Genomic DNA, 14740 nt, shown 5'->3' on the forward strand with positions numbered 1-14740 from the left:
GAGAGAGAGACCTACTTTGTTGCCACAAAATTGTAGATATGCTGCTGTTAGTGAGATAAGAGTTTGCCAGTGTTCATTTCGGAAAGTGTTGAATCTGAGATCTGTTCAACACATCTCTGCGGTAGCAGCTAGTCATGGAAGTCACGTGCTGCCAGTCTCTGAGAGACTCACRGTTTTGGAAATCTGTCTTCTGCTGAGTGAAAATAGTGCTTGCATTAATTTGTTTATTAAAGCTCCTTGGATTCTTCAGTGATCGATGTGCATAATAAAAAATGATAAATTGCATGAAAGTATTAAGAAAAAACATTTATTTTTACTGTGTATATGTTTTTCCTTTCTAAGGTTCATAACAGTCCTCACTGTTACGGTTCAGTATATTCTTGTCTGAGGACAATCAGCTTATTTTTTTCAAACCAAGAAGAGATAATAATTTCAGGACATGAAGTAAGAAAGGAAGGACTTAGGTAAGTATTCTAAAAGAAGTTTTTAAAATATTACTGCAGAAACATAATATGGAGTTTGCTGTACCTTTGACGCCAGCTGGAGAAAATTTGTTATATTTTTATTGCTTCCTAGATGTTCTGTATTGGTGCTAACAGAGTTCTGGTACGAACATATGTAATGCTCATGATGACTTGAGCTGGGAGGCTGTATACTTTCTGCATAAAACTTGCTACAGCTAAGAAGTCAAACATCTAGCAATTAAATATATCTATTTAGAACYACATCACACAATTCCAGTTACTCCCATGCACATCCTGATACCGTTTTGAACATGGCATCTTTATCTGTGCTTGGTGTGCAGCTATGTTTGATGTTACTCCTCTTATAGCCCAATCTAGATTGATATAAGATCTTAAGTTCCCCCTATGTCATGAACTGAGGCAAAAAAATTCAGGGTACATCAACCCTGAACTATTCCCTTTTTTGTTTCAAATGAAAAAGTGAGTACAAGGCTATCGTAAATATATTTTAATGGTTGACCTAATACAGAAAATTTCAAAGACTTTTTAAGGTTTTTCAGCTTTTCTTGCTGTGYTGTTTGATGTAGTAACGCTAAAGCTATTGATGTCTGAGACTGATGGCGGTAGTGACATTGCCATTCATCCCAACTGCAGCAGCTTAAGAAAATGAAAATCAGATCATGCTGCAATGTTGTCATCCAGCAGTCTTTGGCTAAAGGAGGAAGATGGGAAATACTGTGGTCAAGAATATTTTCTATATTGCAAGTTCTTACATTTGCAGAGACCTGACCCAACAAGTGCTCTGTTGCCAGAAGGGCTGCTGGTGTTCGCAGCACCAGGAGCACTGACCACAGTGTCATAGAGCTAGTGAAGTGACATATTCCTCCATGTGCCCATGCTGGGGATTGAAAATGAAGATACATATTTTTAGGCTAATGATTGGTTACAACTGTCAGATGTATAGAGCAGAAGAGCATTCAGTTTTCAATCACTGATATATACCAAAAAAAAAAAAAAAAGGAAGATTAAAGATTAGTAAAAGCATGACAAAGAACTTAATGAAAACGAATATACACCTAGGAAAAGGATTTTTAATGAGTTAAAATGGGAGTTTTTTAATGTGATATTTTTCTAGAAATGACCCCAGCACATCTGCGATCTTTGAAGTATGTTGTTTATTTTTCCAGATTAGCTTTGCCTCAGACAGTTGGAAATGTTTTCCTTGAGAGACTGGCTGACTACATTCTGGTGAAAACTACCTTTGGTTTTTCACTCGCTTGGGATGGAAGCTCTGGTATTTATATCAAGCTGACAGAAGATCATAAGGGGAAACCTTGTGGCCTCTGCGGAAATTTTAATGGCAATAAATTTGATGACCTGAGACTGCAAAATAGTAAGTAAATAGCTTAGAAATACCTTACCTTCCATATTCACTTTAAATATATTACTATAAAAATAGATATTCTATTTTGTACTCTATGCTAGAAGATAGAGTATCTGTTCTATTCTTCAGCACTGTTAAAGATGTTAGGGCAAAAGGTTCAAGAAAGTGTTTGTGTGTGCTTAAGTCTTTTCTTGTTTAGCTAAGCAATTGGGATATAATGGAAGTGCCTTCAAATAATAAATAAGCAACCATGTTTGTGGTCTTCTCTATGTTTAAGGATAGAGAAGGAGAGATAAGCCAAATAGGAAAAAGCATAATTTTGAGTCATTTGTTTACATGATCATCATAAAAATATTAAAGTATTAGTCAAAACTATTTCAAGGAGAGTCCTTGTATCTCATTGTTTCTAAGTTGTAGCCTGGGCTTCCGTCCGCCCAGTAAGATGAAGAGTTGTCCAGTGTTGTGATTTGGTTGCAATGAAAAAAGAGATGATTTGCTAAGAGTATTACATAGTCTGTCTGCTTCTATATAGGGAGTATTTTATAGAGGCCATTGAAATTATTATTTTTTTCCAAGCTTTTTGCCCATGTTTTCAACTCACAGCTCATGTGAGCTGAAATTTGCCTTTTTTTTCCATTCTTAACAATTTAAGGAAAATTGATATTTAGATCTTGGTGCAAATATATGCAAATCCTGTTTTTTTTCCCTYCATACTGCTGACTTTATTTACATTTTTGCATCTTCCTCACTTTTTTGCCATGACTTCAAATCTTGATGCAATGCTTCAGATCCCACACATTCATTCATTCTCCCATCCACATGCTCTGAGGAGAACTGAGTATGTAGCATTGCTTCTGTCCTAGGAAAAGGAAGGAGATAGCAGGGCTAAATGTTCTGTTTGAAACCTGATGAAAGACCTGAATTGTTTTAAGAAATTTTTTTTTTAAGTATACAATGTATCACACTTGTCTTTACTTCTATATTTGATATGAATTTTCTCAGATTACATTTAAGCCACCCTCAACATTTTGACATATAATTTTCTTAATATTTTCATTGAAAACTAGTTTCTTACCTGAGGAATATTACCTGAAATTAGAAGAAAAAAGAAAAGTCTTTTTTTTTGTACACCCCAAAAGCCTGAGTATATCTATAACTGAGTAATGAAGTAATGAATTCATTTAATAACTAGCAGAAATTCCTTTTGTGTTTTTGTTGCCAATATTTTCTTTCTCATGGCTATTCTTCAATGTTTTAATGAAGTAGATAAATATACAGAAGACATTGCTGAATTTGCAAACAGCTGGATTGTGCAAACCCCGTATGAAACAGCTTGTGTTCCTACTGCCTCAGATTTTTCCAGCCCCTGTCCAGCTGATGCAGAATCCACTGAGGCAAGTTAATCATGTAATTCTTTTTTTTTTTTTTTTTTTTTTTAGCTTAATTGCCTTATGACAATATAAGAATCAAGCACACATTGAGTCTTTCAGAAAGAGAAGATTCAGGTCACAACTGTTGGTAAAGACCTTCAGTTGTTCAGCTTAAAGTACAAAGACTCAGGATGTGCCAGGTAGCAGAGTTCTTCATTCCTGCATTAGTCTTGGGTTCAGTTTCAAGTCCTGCTGCCTTACACCTCGTTATTTTATAAATGTGAAATACTACAAAAGTAACATGCTCAGCTCCTGTATTAACCTGAAATGCCTTTTTTGGGGTCATTTCTTGTTCTTTACTCCTAGACAGTTTGAGACTAATGCAGTCAAGCCAGTCTAGGCAGAGAGGACAAATTCTGGGAACAACAGCAGAGGTAACAGCTGTGAGATGCTCAGGTTTTAATGGGGTAAAAGACCCTAGATTAGCGAAAGAAACCTATGAARAATGATGCTTGTTCTGAATGTATTTCCTAACTGTTATTTACTAATTCCTCTTAATGCACAGGACATATTCTTCAAGTGCCAAATATTTCTACAGTTTCCTTTTCTCAGCTGCCATGAAAGCATAGACCCATATTCGTATATTTCTAGCTGTATGAATGATCTTTGCAGGTAAGAAGGAAGTTTTTGTGTATTRTTTTTGCTGCATGGAATGAATGCCCACTAGGTCTTTTGAGATAAGAACTAGGTGGCACAGAATGTAGTTGGTAGGAAACAAATTCAAAATGAATGGGGCAGTGGTGGGGCTCCCTCAATGTGTGATTTACCTCTGAAACCAAAGGATATAGCGCCAGCTTGCCAAAGGATATGTTGGTTGGTAGAAGTTTATATGGACTAAATGAGAGTCTGGACAAATTAATGAAATAGGAATTGGTTGAGAGTCACTGAAGACCGAAGAGAGGGTTGTTAATCACAGAAAACTACTTCAGGAGGTCCTGAGCCAAAAACACCCAGAGATCGGCATGACAGTAGGGGCAAATATCAAAGATAYTGGGCAAGTGTGGGCAGACCACTCATCTGATACAATTGCACTGTTTTTAGGACAAAAACTTAACAGAGGAACCACTATGGTTCAAATTAGTAGATTTTTTCTTTTTTTTTTTTTAAATGAAAATTCAGAAATATCAAAATAAATTGGTCTCATTGGCCTTGGTGGGAGCTGCATCTCCAGTTGCTGGGGATATATTCATCCTGCTATTTTTCCCTTAGCTCCATGGTCTTGCTCAATTAATATTGTTCATTCCAGTTAAACTGATGGTCTAGGGTAACTGAATAGATGACTGAACAATGTATCACTTCTGTTTTTAGTGAAGGCTTTATAAATAATAATAAATTTAATACTCATAAATTATTATCTTSTATACTGTTAACAGCTTTCTGAAAGTATCATCAACTGATTAAAAGGCATACAGAAAGGATCATAGGACTGAAAGGAAGAATCATTCAGTAGCACCCATTACACTCATTACATTATTTGTAGGCAAGTTTCCAAAGCATCTTACTCAGACTGATGATATGTACATTTATCTTTCTCAGAGGAGAATAGAGTTGAGCTGCCCCTGACTGCTGGTATCTCTAGGAGCTTAGTGTGCCTTTTCTTTAGCAGAAGAAGAAGAATGTAAATCAAATCTCTGAATGTGACATTGAATCACTTACATGTTGCTCAGGATTTGATTTTTGTCAGCATGAATGTGTGTGCTGATGTGAATTGTGTAAATGWTGAAAACCTTGAAGGAAGTTTCTGTACTTCAGAACCTCATTAATTTAGGCTTATTTTGTTTATAAAAGAGACCTCTCTTCTAATGGCTTATTGCCAGTTTAGGAAGTTTTTGTGGGGCCATAATATATGCCAAGTATTCTTTCTCTTAAGACTCGTTTAATTGGATTAGGTAAGGAGAGCTGGAGAGAATATGATCACTGTAAAAAGGAGTGTACTGGTGTTCAGTGTGATAACAGATGTGTTGAAAGCAGAATACTAGCACAATCTAATATATTCTTGAGACTATTAATTTTGAAAGCCTGACCTTGTGTGCTGAAAGGCAAATAAACTTAGCTGTCCTGTCATGGTCATGCTTTTAATAGAAATGCCATGTTATGATTAGTTCATTTTGGCATCAAATCCTTCACAGTGAATGATGGGAGTTGATAGACTTCCATGGTAGCAAAAAGCTGGTGGTATCTCATCAGATGAAACACACCTTTGAAAAGAATTTCAGCTCACTTAAATAGTTATGAATATCTCTTTAATCTGGCCAAAGGATATTGTATAGCTTCCTTTGTAGCTACAGACTAAGGGGCAGAGCAGTTTTGCCCCAGATCACACTGGAAACCCCTGAGCATGTCTGTAATACTCAGTGGAGCTTATGATGTTGAGCACCTCACTGCAAGGTCAGGAGCCCAACCACAGGTTCTTGGGGTTTCACAGGACTGTTAAGCCATTAGTTGTCTGCATGACAAGATCATGTTTCTTATCATAAGCAGTAGGTATCTTCTTTGTGATAAATTAGTGTTTTTGTTCATTGTGGTAATATTAAAATGATTTTTTTTGTGATGTCTAATTAAAAAGGGATCCTTAATGAAAATTCTGTGAACCAGCTATACAGAATATGTTGCTGTGCTTTTATCAAGAGTGCCTTTCTGGTGACGCAGTGTCACCTATGTGTGAAGTGTCCTGTGGGAGAGATCACTTGATGGGATTTGAGTGCAGTAATTATCCCCTTGTTTTTTCATTTCAGAATGGATGATGATGAGACATATTGCAGAGCAGTGACAGAGTACGCTAGAGCGTGCTCGCACGCCGGGGCCCCTGTGCGCGACTGGAGGGATGACTTCCCAGCCTGTAGTAAGTAAGATGCACCTATTATTAAAGCATACTGGGTGACTCCAACTACCTATTTCAAATAATCCCATCTCGACAACTATAGGAGTCAAACCTGACACAGATCACACTTCACTATGGCTTGTGAACAAAAAAGTCAATGACTTCTTAGGGGAAGATTTTAATTGTGCTGTGATCTGATCCAGATTCACTTAATATCCATGTCTCAGCAGCTTCCTTCAACCATTGTATGTGCTGAGCATATTTAAAGACCAAGAAAAACATTGTGGAGATTCGTGTTATTCCTTTTCCCAGCTGGCCTTTCAGGCTCTGCTGGCCCCATAACAGAACGAGAATAGTAAATCCTGGGCCTAGCTTTGGTTCCTTCTGGTTGTCAACCATATATTAACTGCAGTTCCACCTCATGTACAAGACATGGAGCTGGCTGAGATATGAGCATGTGTTCCTGTTTTACCTCCCCTTTCCCAGGAACTGTAGCTTTTAGTGGAGGGGTGCTATAAGAAGTTGATAATGAAAACTTAAATCCTGATGTGAGATTTRCTGCAGTTTACCAATTACAACTCCTCCAAACAATTCCTTGCAACTGATTTTAATAATCATCGGAGCCAGAAGTGTTGCACAACTGTTTATTTGTAGATATAGAACTTCTCCAATATGGCAAGAAAAACTGCACTAATATCTAATGCAATATGTACTTGTTGCAGCTGAAAAGTGTGAAGACAGCTTCGTGCACCGTGATTGTATCAGCTGTTGTCCACCAACCTGCACCTTTGAAAAGGATTGTCTTGGAAGCAATCTGCATTGCTTAGATGGCTGTTACTGTCCAGATGGTAAATACTGTCAATTTTACATGGGAAAAAAAGAAGTTCAAAGCAAATTTTCAGCATCATAGTAAAGTTGCTTAAGTAGACTATGTTTAAAATCAAAAGCCAAAAGAAAGATGGATATTGTCATTTCTGATTTAGTTTTTGTTATTTTTACTGTAATTCTTCCTTTTATCGTGTTATAAACATTTATCTAGAATATGAAATGTGGCTCAGAAGGAATTAGTTAAAATCTGGAGCCATCACAAATGCCATCTATAATGCAGACATAGGTCTAATCTGTTTTATCTGAATTGTTCCTAAATGTGTTAAGGTTTTACTTAAAAATAATTTATCTAATGCTTTGTACAGGAAAACTATCTTCCTGAGACATGCACTCAATAAAAATTAGGGCTGTACTATATATAGTSCTATTACGGAAGCACTAAAGACTATGTGATCTCAGCATCTTTCCATTTTCAAGTCTGTATAATTCTACTAATTTAAGGCAGACTTTGTGCATTAAGTAACTATTCAGAGTGAAAACCACTTTGAGAGTGCTTGTCAAAACCATTTATCACTCCCCTGAACTCTCTGTGCACACTAGGTGATACTCTGTGCTGGTCCCCTGTTAAAACTGGTGAGCTCATCATCTGGCAGATTTTAATGTTTGACTCAGAGGAGCGAACAGCAGTGATCTGTAGTACATTAACTTGTTCTCATTTTTATTAATTTCCTTCCCAATAGGTCTCATTTTGGAAAATGGAACTTGTATCTCTGTGTCAAATTGTCCTTGTGTTTATCATGGAACAGCCTTCCCTGTAGGCTCAAAAATTGAACAAGAATGTAGCAATTGGTATGTGAAAACCTCACATCTTTGTTCCCTCTTTTTGTGACTGCTGCCTATGTTTAGCTTAAGCTCATAGCCAGGCTGGAATTTTAAAGARCGGTTAGTATCTATGTTTACAGCCTGAGTTCCCTGTCTGTGTGCGTTAAAATACAGGTACTATTTATTTTAAGAAAAGAATGAATTCAAGACATGAACGAGCTCAAAAACCTTGGTTTTGTGAAAAATGAAAACACTGTATTCTGTATTTTGTCATTTTTCTTCTTAGTGTTTGCATTGGTGGCATTTGGAACTGCACAGATCATGATTGCCCAGGTATCTGTATGTCCATGATTCTAATCTCTCAGAACTTACTGTGGTGTGAGATGCTAATTTAAGAATAAAGGTTAGGCAGAAGGACAACCGAAGTTGTAGCTGGTTAGCTGGGGTGAAGCTGGTAACTATCTGATCACTGTCATCTTCTGTTTTCCTGTTTGCTTCCCTAATTTGTTGTGTTGCATCCACCTGCTGCTTTCTATTCCCTAACAACTTTCTTTAGAACAGGCAGTATATTTCTACCACCTGTGTGGAGGACCAGGTTTAAGGAACTCCTGATATTTGTGTGCAATTGTAATGCAAATAATAATGACATCATTTTTATGATCAGAGTGCTGTATTTGTGAATTAGCAGTGTTTCGATAAGCACAGAATCACAGAATATTCAAGGTTGGAAGGGACCTCTAGAGATCATCTAGTTCAACCTTCCTGCTCAAGCAGGCACACCCAGAGCATGGGGCACAGGGCGGCATCCAGGCCGGTTTTGAAGACCTCCAGAGAAGGAGACTCCACAACTCCCCTGGGCAGCCTGTTCCAAAGAATAATTCTAACCTTCCAAAATAGTAATTCCAACCTTTAAAGATTCCATGTCTGTGTAATGAGTTGCACAAAAAAACCTTAGCAAGTATCAAGTAGTGAAAGTCCTTTGGCAGTTCTGTAGCTTAGAAACCTGTGGAAGAGAAAGAAAAATTTTTACTTAAGGGAACGCTCTCTGTGTGATGTGGTACAGGAGTTGGCACTGAGAATCACTCCATATGGGCCTGTGGGTATTGGGAGAAGGTAGTTCTGACTGACCCGACYGTAGGGACTAAATGCCTTGATAGAGGGAATGCCTTAGATGTGCTTCTGCAGAACGTTTCCTGGTGTAGTTACAGCCCAAAGAATCCAGTTTGCCAGCTCTGGCAGTGCCCTGTTACATGAACCAGTGTACAGTAAGTGGGGACATGGAGCGTTGCTTCAACTGCATGCTCCTSATCCAAACTGAAACACTAATAGAGGGGCACCAGAGAGCAGGGAACAATCTGCTTGTCTGCTTTCCTAAATTTCAGTACATACCTACTTAAACCTACCATCTCGTGCCAGTGGTAACAGTAGCCTTGTAGTAGACAGGAGGGAGCACAAAGCAGCTTGTTCTCTGTTTCACACTTAGACATGCCGAAAGATGAATAAAAGATCCTAGGAAAAGGCAATTGTAATAAAATGAAAATTCTTGCTCTTAAAATCTTTCATGTATGCTAGAAAAAATCATGACCCAAGGGCATCTCGTTTAATCAGAACCAAAGGGTGCTGCATGTGTGCAATGTGAGATGAAACCCACTGGAAATAGGTGTATGTAACATCTTTCATCTCTAAATGCTGTAACCAGTTAGATAACTGGGTTAGATGCTTGGCAGTGGTAACCAGTTAGACTAGTCTGGGTTATATGCTTGAAAACAAGGGGAAGTTTCTTTTTTATCAGCTTTTCATCATTTATAAAGTAATAATACAGTCTTACACAAACGAACATTCTTTTTTAAATTTTTTTTTAAATGATATATTACAGTTACTGAACTTCTTTTCTCTCTCAAGCTGAGTGCTCCGTCACAGGTAACTCTCATTTCACAACATTTGATGGTCGTCATTTCACCTTTCTTGGGATTTGCCAGTACATTTTGGTAAAAGGCACCGGGAAAAACAAATTCACAATCACTTTACAGAAGGCACCTTGTGGACCCGTAAGTCTCACTTTTCTTGAACGTTCATGACAAACAGATGCATGCAAATTTCAGAAGTCTTTTATAGGTGCTGCTGTAAATGAGCGAGATATGTTTAATAAGAAAAATATCTTCAGCCAAAACAGTTTTACAGCTTTTCATGGGTATTTCATCAGATATTTGTGAATTACTTTAGTATAATTCTGGAAAAAATATATTCTTTTGTCTATAGTAACAGTTCAGGACTATGTTTCAAGGTGGAGGAGAAGCCCCTTCATGTGTGCAGTAGTTTCTATTGCACAGCTGGGCTTGGGCTCTGGTTCCTCAGCTTGATGTGTCTGTGTTCAGGCTCTTGCTGACCCCTTGGCTCACCCGGACAGGAGCAGAACCCCGGGTGGCCATGCACGTATTGCCGTTTGAACCCAGCATCTGTATGTGGGATCTCAGTCCACTTATTACACTTATTATTGGACACTTGTAACAGCTACAGGATTTTTTAGCTTCCTCTCACTTTTGCCATAATATGCAGTATTTGTGATTTTCTATGTTCAGTTTTGGATATTCAGTTTAATGCTGATTTACCTAAATGACATTTCAGGTCTTTCCTTTTTGTGCAACCTTTTTTTTTTTTCTTTAATTTCAATGCTATTATTAATGTCTTTGCCTATTTTTGATCTTAAAATTCATTTTCCCTTAGAACTTTGACCATGCCTGCATTGAGTCTGTAACACTAGTTCTTGAAGACGATGCAAGCAAACAAGTAACTCTTGCAAGATATGGTCAAGTCCAAAACGGCCTTAATCAAGGTTTTAACCTCAATGGTAAGAAATATTTGGAGAGGAGTTCTACTAGAGCTCACTTTTATTCTAATGATACCTATAGAAAAGGAGATTCTTGGAAGATGAACTATGCACTGTACAACTGATATTGCCAAGTATCTTATAGTGACCAGAAGAGGGTTGTTACTTAATTCTTTATCTCTTTCTGAAGGCCAGAATGAAGCTTCCCTCTTCCTTTTCCAACCTCTGCCAGTTAGCACCTTAGTGAGATCTAGTATGGTGGTTGAGGCAATACCTTTTCTTGAATGAATTTGCCCACTTCTAATTTTGCTTGTGGCATTGACAACTTCTTATGGCAATGAATTTCATAGTTCAGTTGTATTTTAAGTTATGTTAAAAGTTCTCCCTGAGAATTTCATTCTTTGTATCAATCCTTAATTAATTTCTTGTGTCTTTTCACAGTCCATAAGAAATATAATGTATGACAAATGTTTTGTTGTTACATTCTTGATAATTGGGTATTTCTGTGAGAACTTTTGCCAGCTAAGAAAAATTTTAAACCCATGTAAGCTTCTTTGCATTTGTTTATGCAGTTGAATACATGGGTGTACACACCCACATCCATCCACTGATTTTTATATATACACAAACACATATATATTTATATATAAGATATGCTGTATTCATTGACTGCAAAAGTCAACCTGATTTAAACCTGCAGCTACAAGTAGCCCAGCCACCACGTATAGCAAATGAATGCAGTGMCTATGAAATTTTCATTTCCTGATATAATGGATTTGTTTAGAAGGAAAGTTGGGAATCTGAAGAGTCCACATAGAACTTAAGGAAGGAATCATACTGGTGTCATATCGTTGGTAGTTGGGTAGAACCTTCTAGCTGAAGACTGCAGTGCACCTTATGGACAACTGCTCATTAACCTTGTAACATTCCTGGGGGCTAGAAACAATTGATTTCTTGTCTTTTCATTGTCAAGGGGATGCTGTTGCATTGCTTTCCTGTTGAAACATTAGACGCCAGAGTGTTTTTTGTGTAACTCACAGGTATAGAAAGGTGTTTACTGGTGACAGTAAGTTGCAATTCTTGATTCATGTTGCTAATGATAAGGATATGCAGCCTCATAAAAATAGATGGAAAATGGACAAGGCTTTGTGGGGACAGTTAATATCGTACGTAGTTTCTTATTTGATTTCAAGTTTTCAGTGTAAGCCAACCTGGAAGTTGGATTTCAATTGCTTTGCTTTTTTTTCTTTTGCTGTGCTTAGGGGCTGTTGAAATTCAGAACATATCTTCTCTGTTTGTCCAACTAAAAACCAGCTTTGGTTTGAAGATACTTTTTGCTAAAGATGGAGAGAGGCTCTACATTCAAGTTGATGTCAGCTGGAAGAGAAGAACATTGGGACTATGTGGAACTTACAATGGGAATTTAAGAGATGATTTTCTGTATGTTACATAATGTATCTTTAGTTTGTGTTTAATAACAAGTGAAATATTCTGATAAACATAATATGCTGGTCAGTTCATTTCATTAATGTTCTCATACTTTATTAAATTAGCCAATTAAACTCTTAAATACAACATTAGTCATTTTAAAATCTGCAGCTCATAAATTTAATGATCTAAGTCATTTTTACTTTTTAATTAGAAAATTAGCATATTACTGACATAAGTTATTGGACCATGATATTGCTTGAATGCATTCTTTCTGCTCCATGCTGCTCTGTTATCAGAGCAAATTCCTGAGCACTGATTAAAAGCATTGATAATAATGCTAATAGCATTCTCACCTGATTAACGCTTGTAGCAGCTTGTAAGGACTTTTCTTATTCTTTAGGCTCATTTCCTCAAAAGTTCTTCAAGCCATTATGTCACAGATCACAGATTTTTTAGCAATAACATTTTTTTTTCCAGATGTTTAATGAGAAAGAGAGCAAAATGCAAATAACCTCTGTCTTGGAGAGCAAAAATAACAGGTCAAATTTATGACATTTCACTGAATGTATATGCTGGAATGGTGAAATTCTCCWCTCATTAATGCTTTCTACAGCTGATTTTAATGTAATTGTGTTAAGTGTAAGTGATGGCAGACTTGGAGTGTAAAGATATATTTCTTCATGAATAAGACAGGGGATGAATCTGAGGATTTCTGATGCATTTGTATCCTAACTTGTATAGTCTGTAAAATCAGTGGGACACCTGCAATCTCAGTCTCTTCCTTTYCAGTTCTCCAGCAGGGATGATAGAAGGGACCCCCCAGCTTCATGCCAGTGCGTGGAAAGTTTCCTCAGCTTGTTCAGTGCCTATCAACATTCCTGTGGTTGACCCCTGTAATGTTAATCAACAAAATGGTATGTTTTACAATGGCATTTTGGAATTATATTTATCTTATGGCAGAATTTTGTTTTCTATGCGAATAAGTTTCAATGATAAGTGCAGTTTGTACATAGAAAATAAAAATTATTCTGTCATTTAAATTGTATTTTAGATGCACACTTTCTTTTCTTTTTCCTTTGTTTTTCCTTTGATAAGTACTATTCTTTCTATAAATATAGTATATATTTGGTAAATAAAAGTTAGTTGATCATTTAATGTTGGATATGCTGCCACTGGCCTTAAATCCTGCTGTCTAATACACACACACACACAGAATCCATTCTCCTGTAAATTGTTCCAAATAGGACGAAGAACTAGTGCTCTCTGTGTGTGCTTGTTGATTGACAAAGAAGCAGCRGGAGATGGTGTCTTGCCTAGCTAGAGGTCATATCAGAAGTCCTGTCTCTGGTTTCTCTGTACAAGTATAAATTGTCCTATGAGTTTCTTCATTTTCCATTAATGCTGTCTCTCACATAAACCTATATGAATGATCTGAGATCCCAAGATTTGTCCAAATACCTGAGCAAAGATTTAATTTCAGCTGGCAAAAGTGCTTATGTTTCAGGTTGAATATCCCTGACATGGCGTCTTTTTTTCTGTGCTGCCATTCTTTTCTTCCCTTCATCTGAAATGAAAAAAGATTGTGAAATTTTGATAGGATCTAGTTTAGTGTTCTGAATGCTTCAGAGGACTAAGAATGTGAGATTTGATCCTGTTCAGAGTCTGTTCAGCCCCAGAGTCTGGGGCTAAGCTCAGTCTGTTACTTGTAAGAATCTAGGATTTTACACTTTTTATAGTTTCAAAAATTTGCTGAAGCCATTAATCTCTGCCAACCCTCCTCTAAGTGGTCTTCTCCTGCCTTATGGCGATAGCTGGATTACMGCATGATGATGGCCATGGTGCTTCATGTCTGACTTTCACTTCTGTGTTTCCTCAGTGAAGGTGGAGTTTTCCACAGATGTAAAGTGCTGAGAGCAGGAGATTGAACTAGATGACCTTCTGAGGTCCCTTCTAATCTGAATTTCCCTTAAACTCTCTAACTGTCATGGGAAAAAGCAATCYCTGGGTTTTGCCGCAGAATACCACCCATACCACCAGCAATAGATTTTTTTTTTCAGATGATCTGAATCTGATAAAACCGGAAACAAAAAACTTCTTTGTTTGTTTACTTGCTTATTTTGCCAGATTATGCTTTGGTGAAATCAGGATGTCTTCTTGAATCTGGTTTACTGAGAAACTCCAGAAATAGTTGAGTCACTGAGTGGGTGGATATGAAGGAAAAAAGAGAAAGGGTAGGGACTCTATTTTAGCAGCAAAGCTGGCTTAAACGTGCTCTGAACTCTTGCAATCCTGAGTTACTAGTGTGCTGGAGTGCTAGGGGGAGGGTATCAGGAGGTGTATGGCAGGCTTAGTGCTTGCATGTCTCTGAGCTCCAGTCTGTAATGCTTGCAAAGACCACATGCCAAGAAGTGTATGGCCACTGCTGATTTTGAAGATGAATGAAACATTAAATGGGTAAAAAACCAAATTCCAAACTTTGGAAGACTCTTCTGGCTAACTCTTTTGAAATAAGTTTTATTGCTATTCATGTGTTTTCTGTGTTACCATAGGATGATGCAACTCTTTTTCACTTTAAGTGGAGCTTGTTGCTGAGAGAATTACATACAATATCAGTGTTAAATTGTAGAATATTGCCAAAAGACTTTGTACAGAAATTGGCTGAGTGCCTTTGCTTTTAATATTCCATGCTGTTCATTTGATTAATTGTTATATTAACATGGCTCCTGCTAAACC

General features: G+C 37.2%; 1 protein-coding gene across 1 annotated transcript in view; it reads left to right on the top strand.

The window, feature by feature from the left end:
* The window catches only part of OTOGL (otogelin like), a 79299-nt gene that overhangs the window by 6820 nt on the left and 57739 nt on the right, over nt 1–14740 (top strand). Inside the window, exons 7-18 of the mRNA XM_026049724.1 lie at nt 343–464; nt 1652–1857; nt 3115–3242; nt 3784–3890; nt 6014–6120; nt 6822–6947; nt 7668–7776; nt 8036–8082; nt 9652–9797; nt 10474–10597; nt 11839–12016; nt 12797–12921. Of these exons, the coding sequence (XP_025905509.1) occupies nt 343–464; nt 1652–1857; nt 3115–3242; nt 3784–3890; nt 6014–6120; nt 6822–6947; nt 7668–7776; nt 8036–8082; nt 9652–9797; nt 10474–10597; nt 11839–12016; nt 12797–12921 (1525 nt within the window). The remainder of the gene's footprint in view (nt 1–342; nt 465–1651; nt 1858–3114; nt 3243–3783; nt 3891–6013; nt 6121–6821; nt 6948–7667; nt 7777–8035; nt 8083–9651; nt 9798–10473; nt 10598–11838; nt 12017–12796; nt 12922–14740) is intronic.

This window comes from Nothoprocta perdicaria, unplaced genomic scaffold (assembly GCF_003342845.1).
Source record: "Nothoprocta perdicaria isolate Ctin4 unplaced genomic scaffold, notPer1 scaffold_61, whole genome shotgun sequence".
Taxonomy (NCBI): Eukaryota; Metazoa; Chordata; class Aves; order Tinamiformes; family Tinamidae; genus Nothoprocta; species Nothoprocta perdicaria.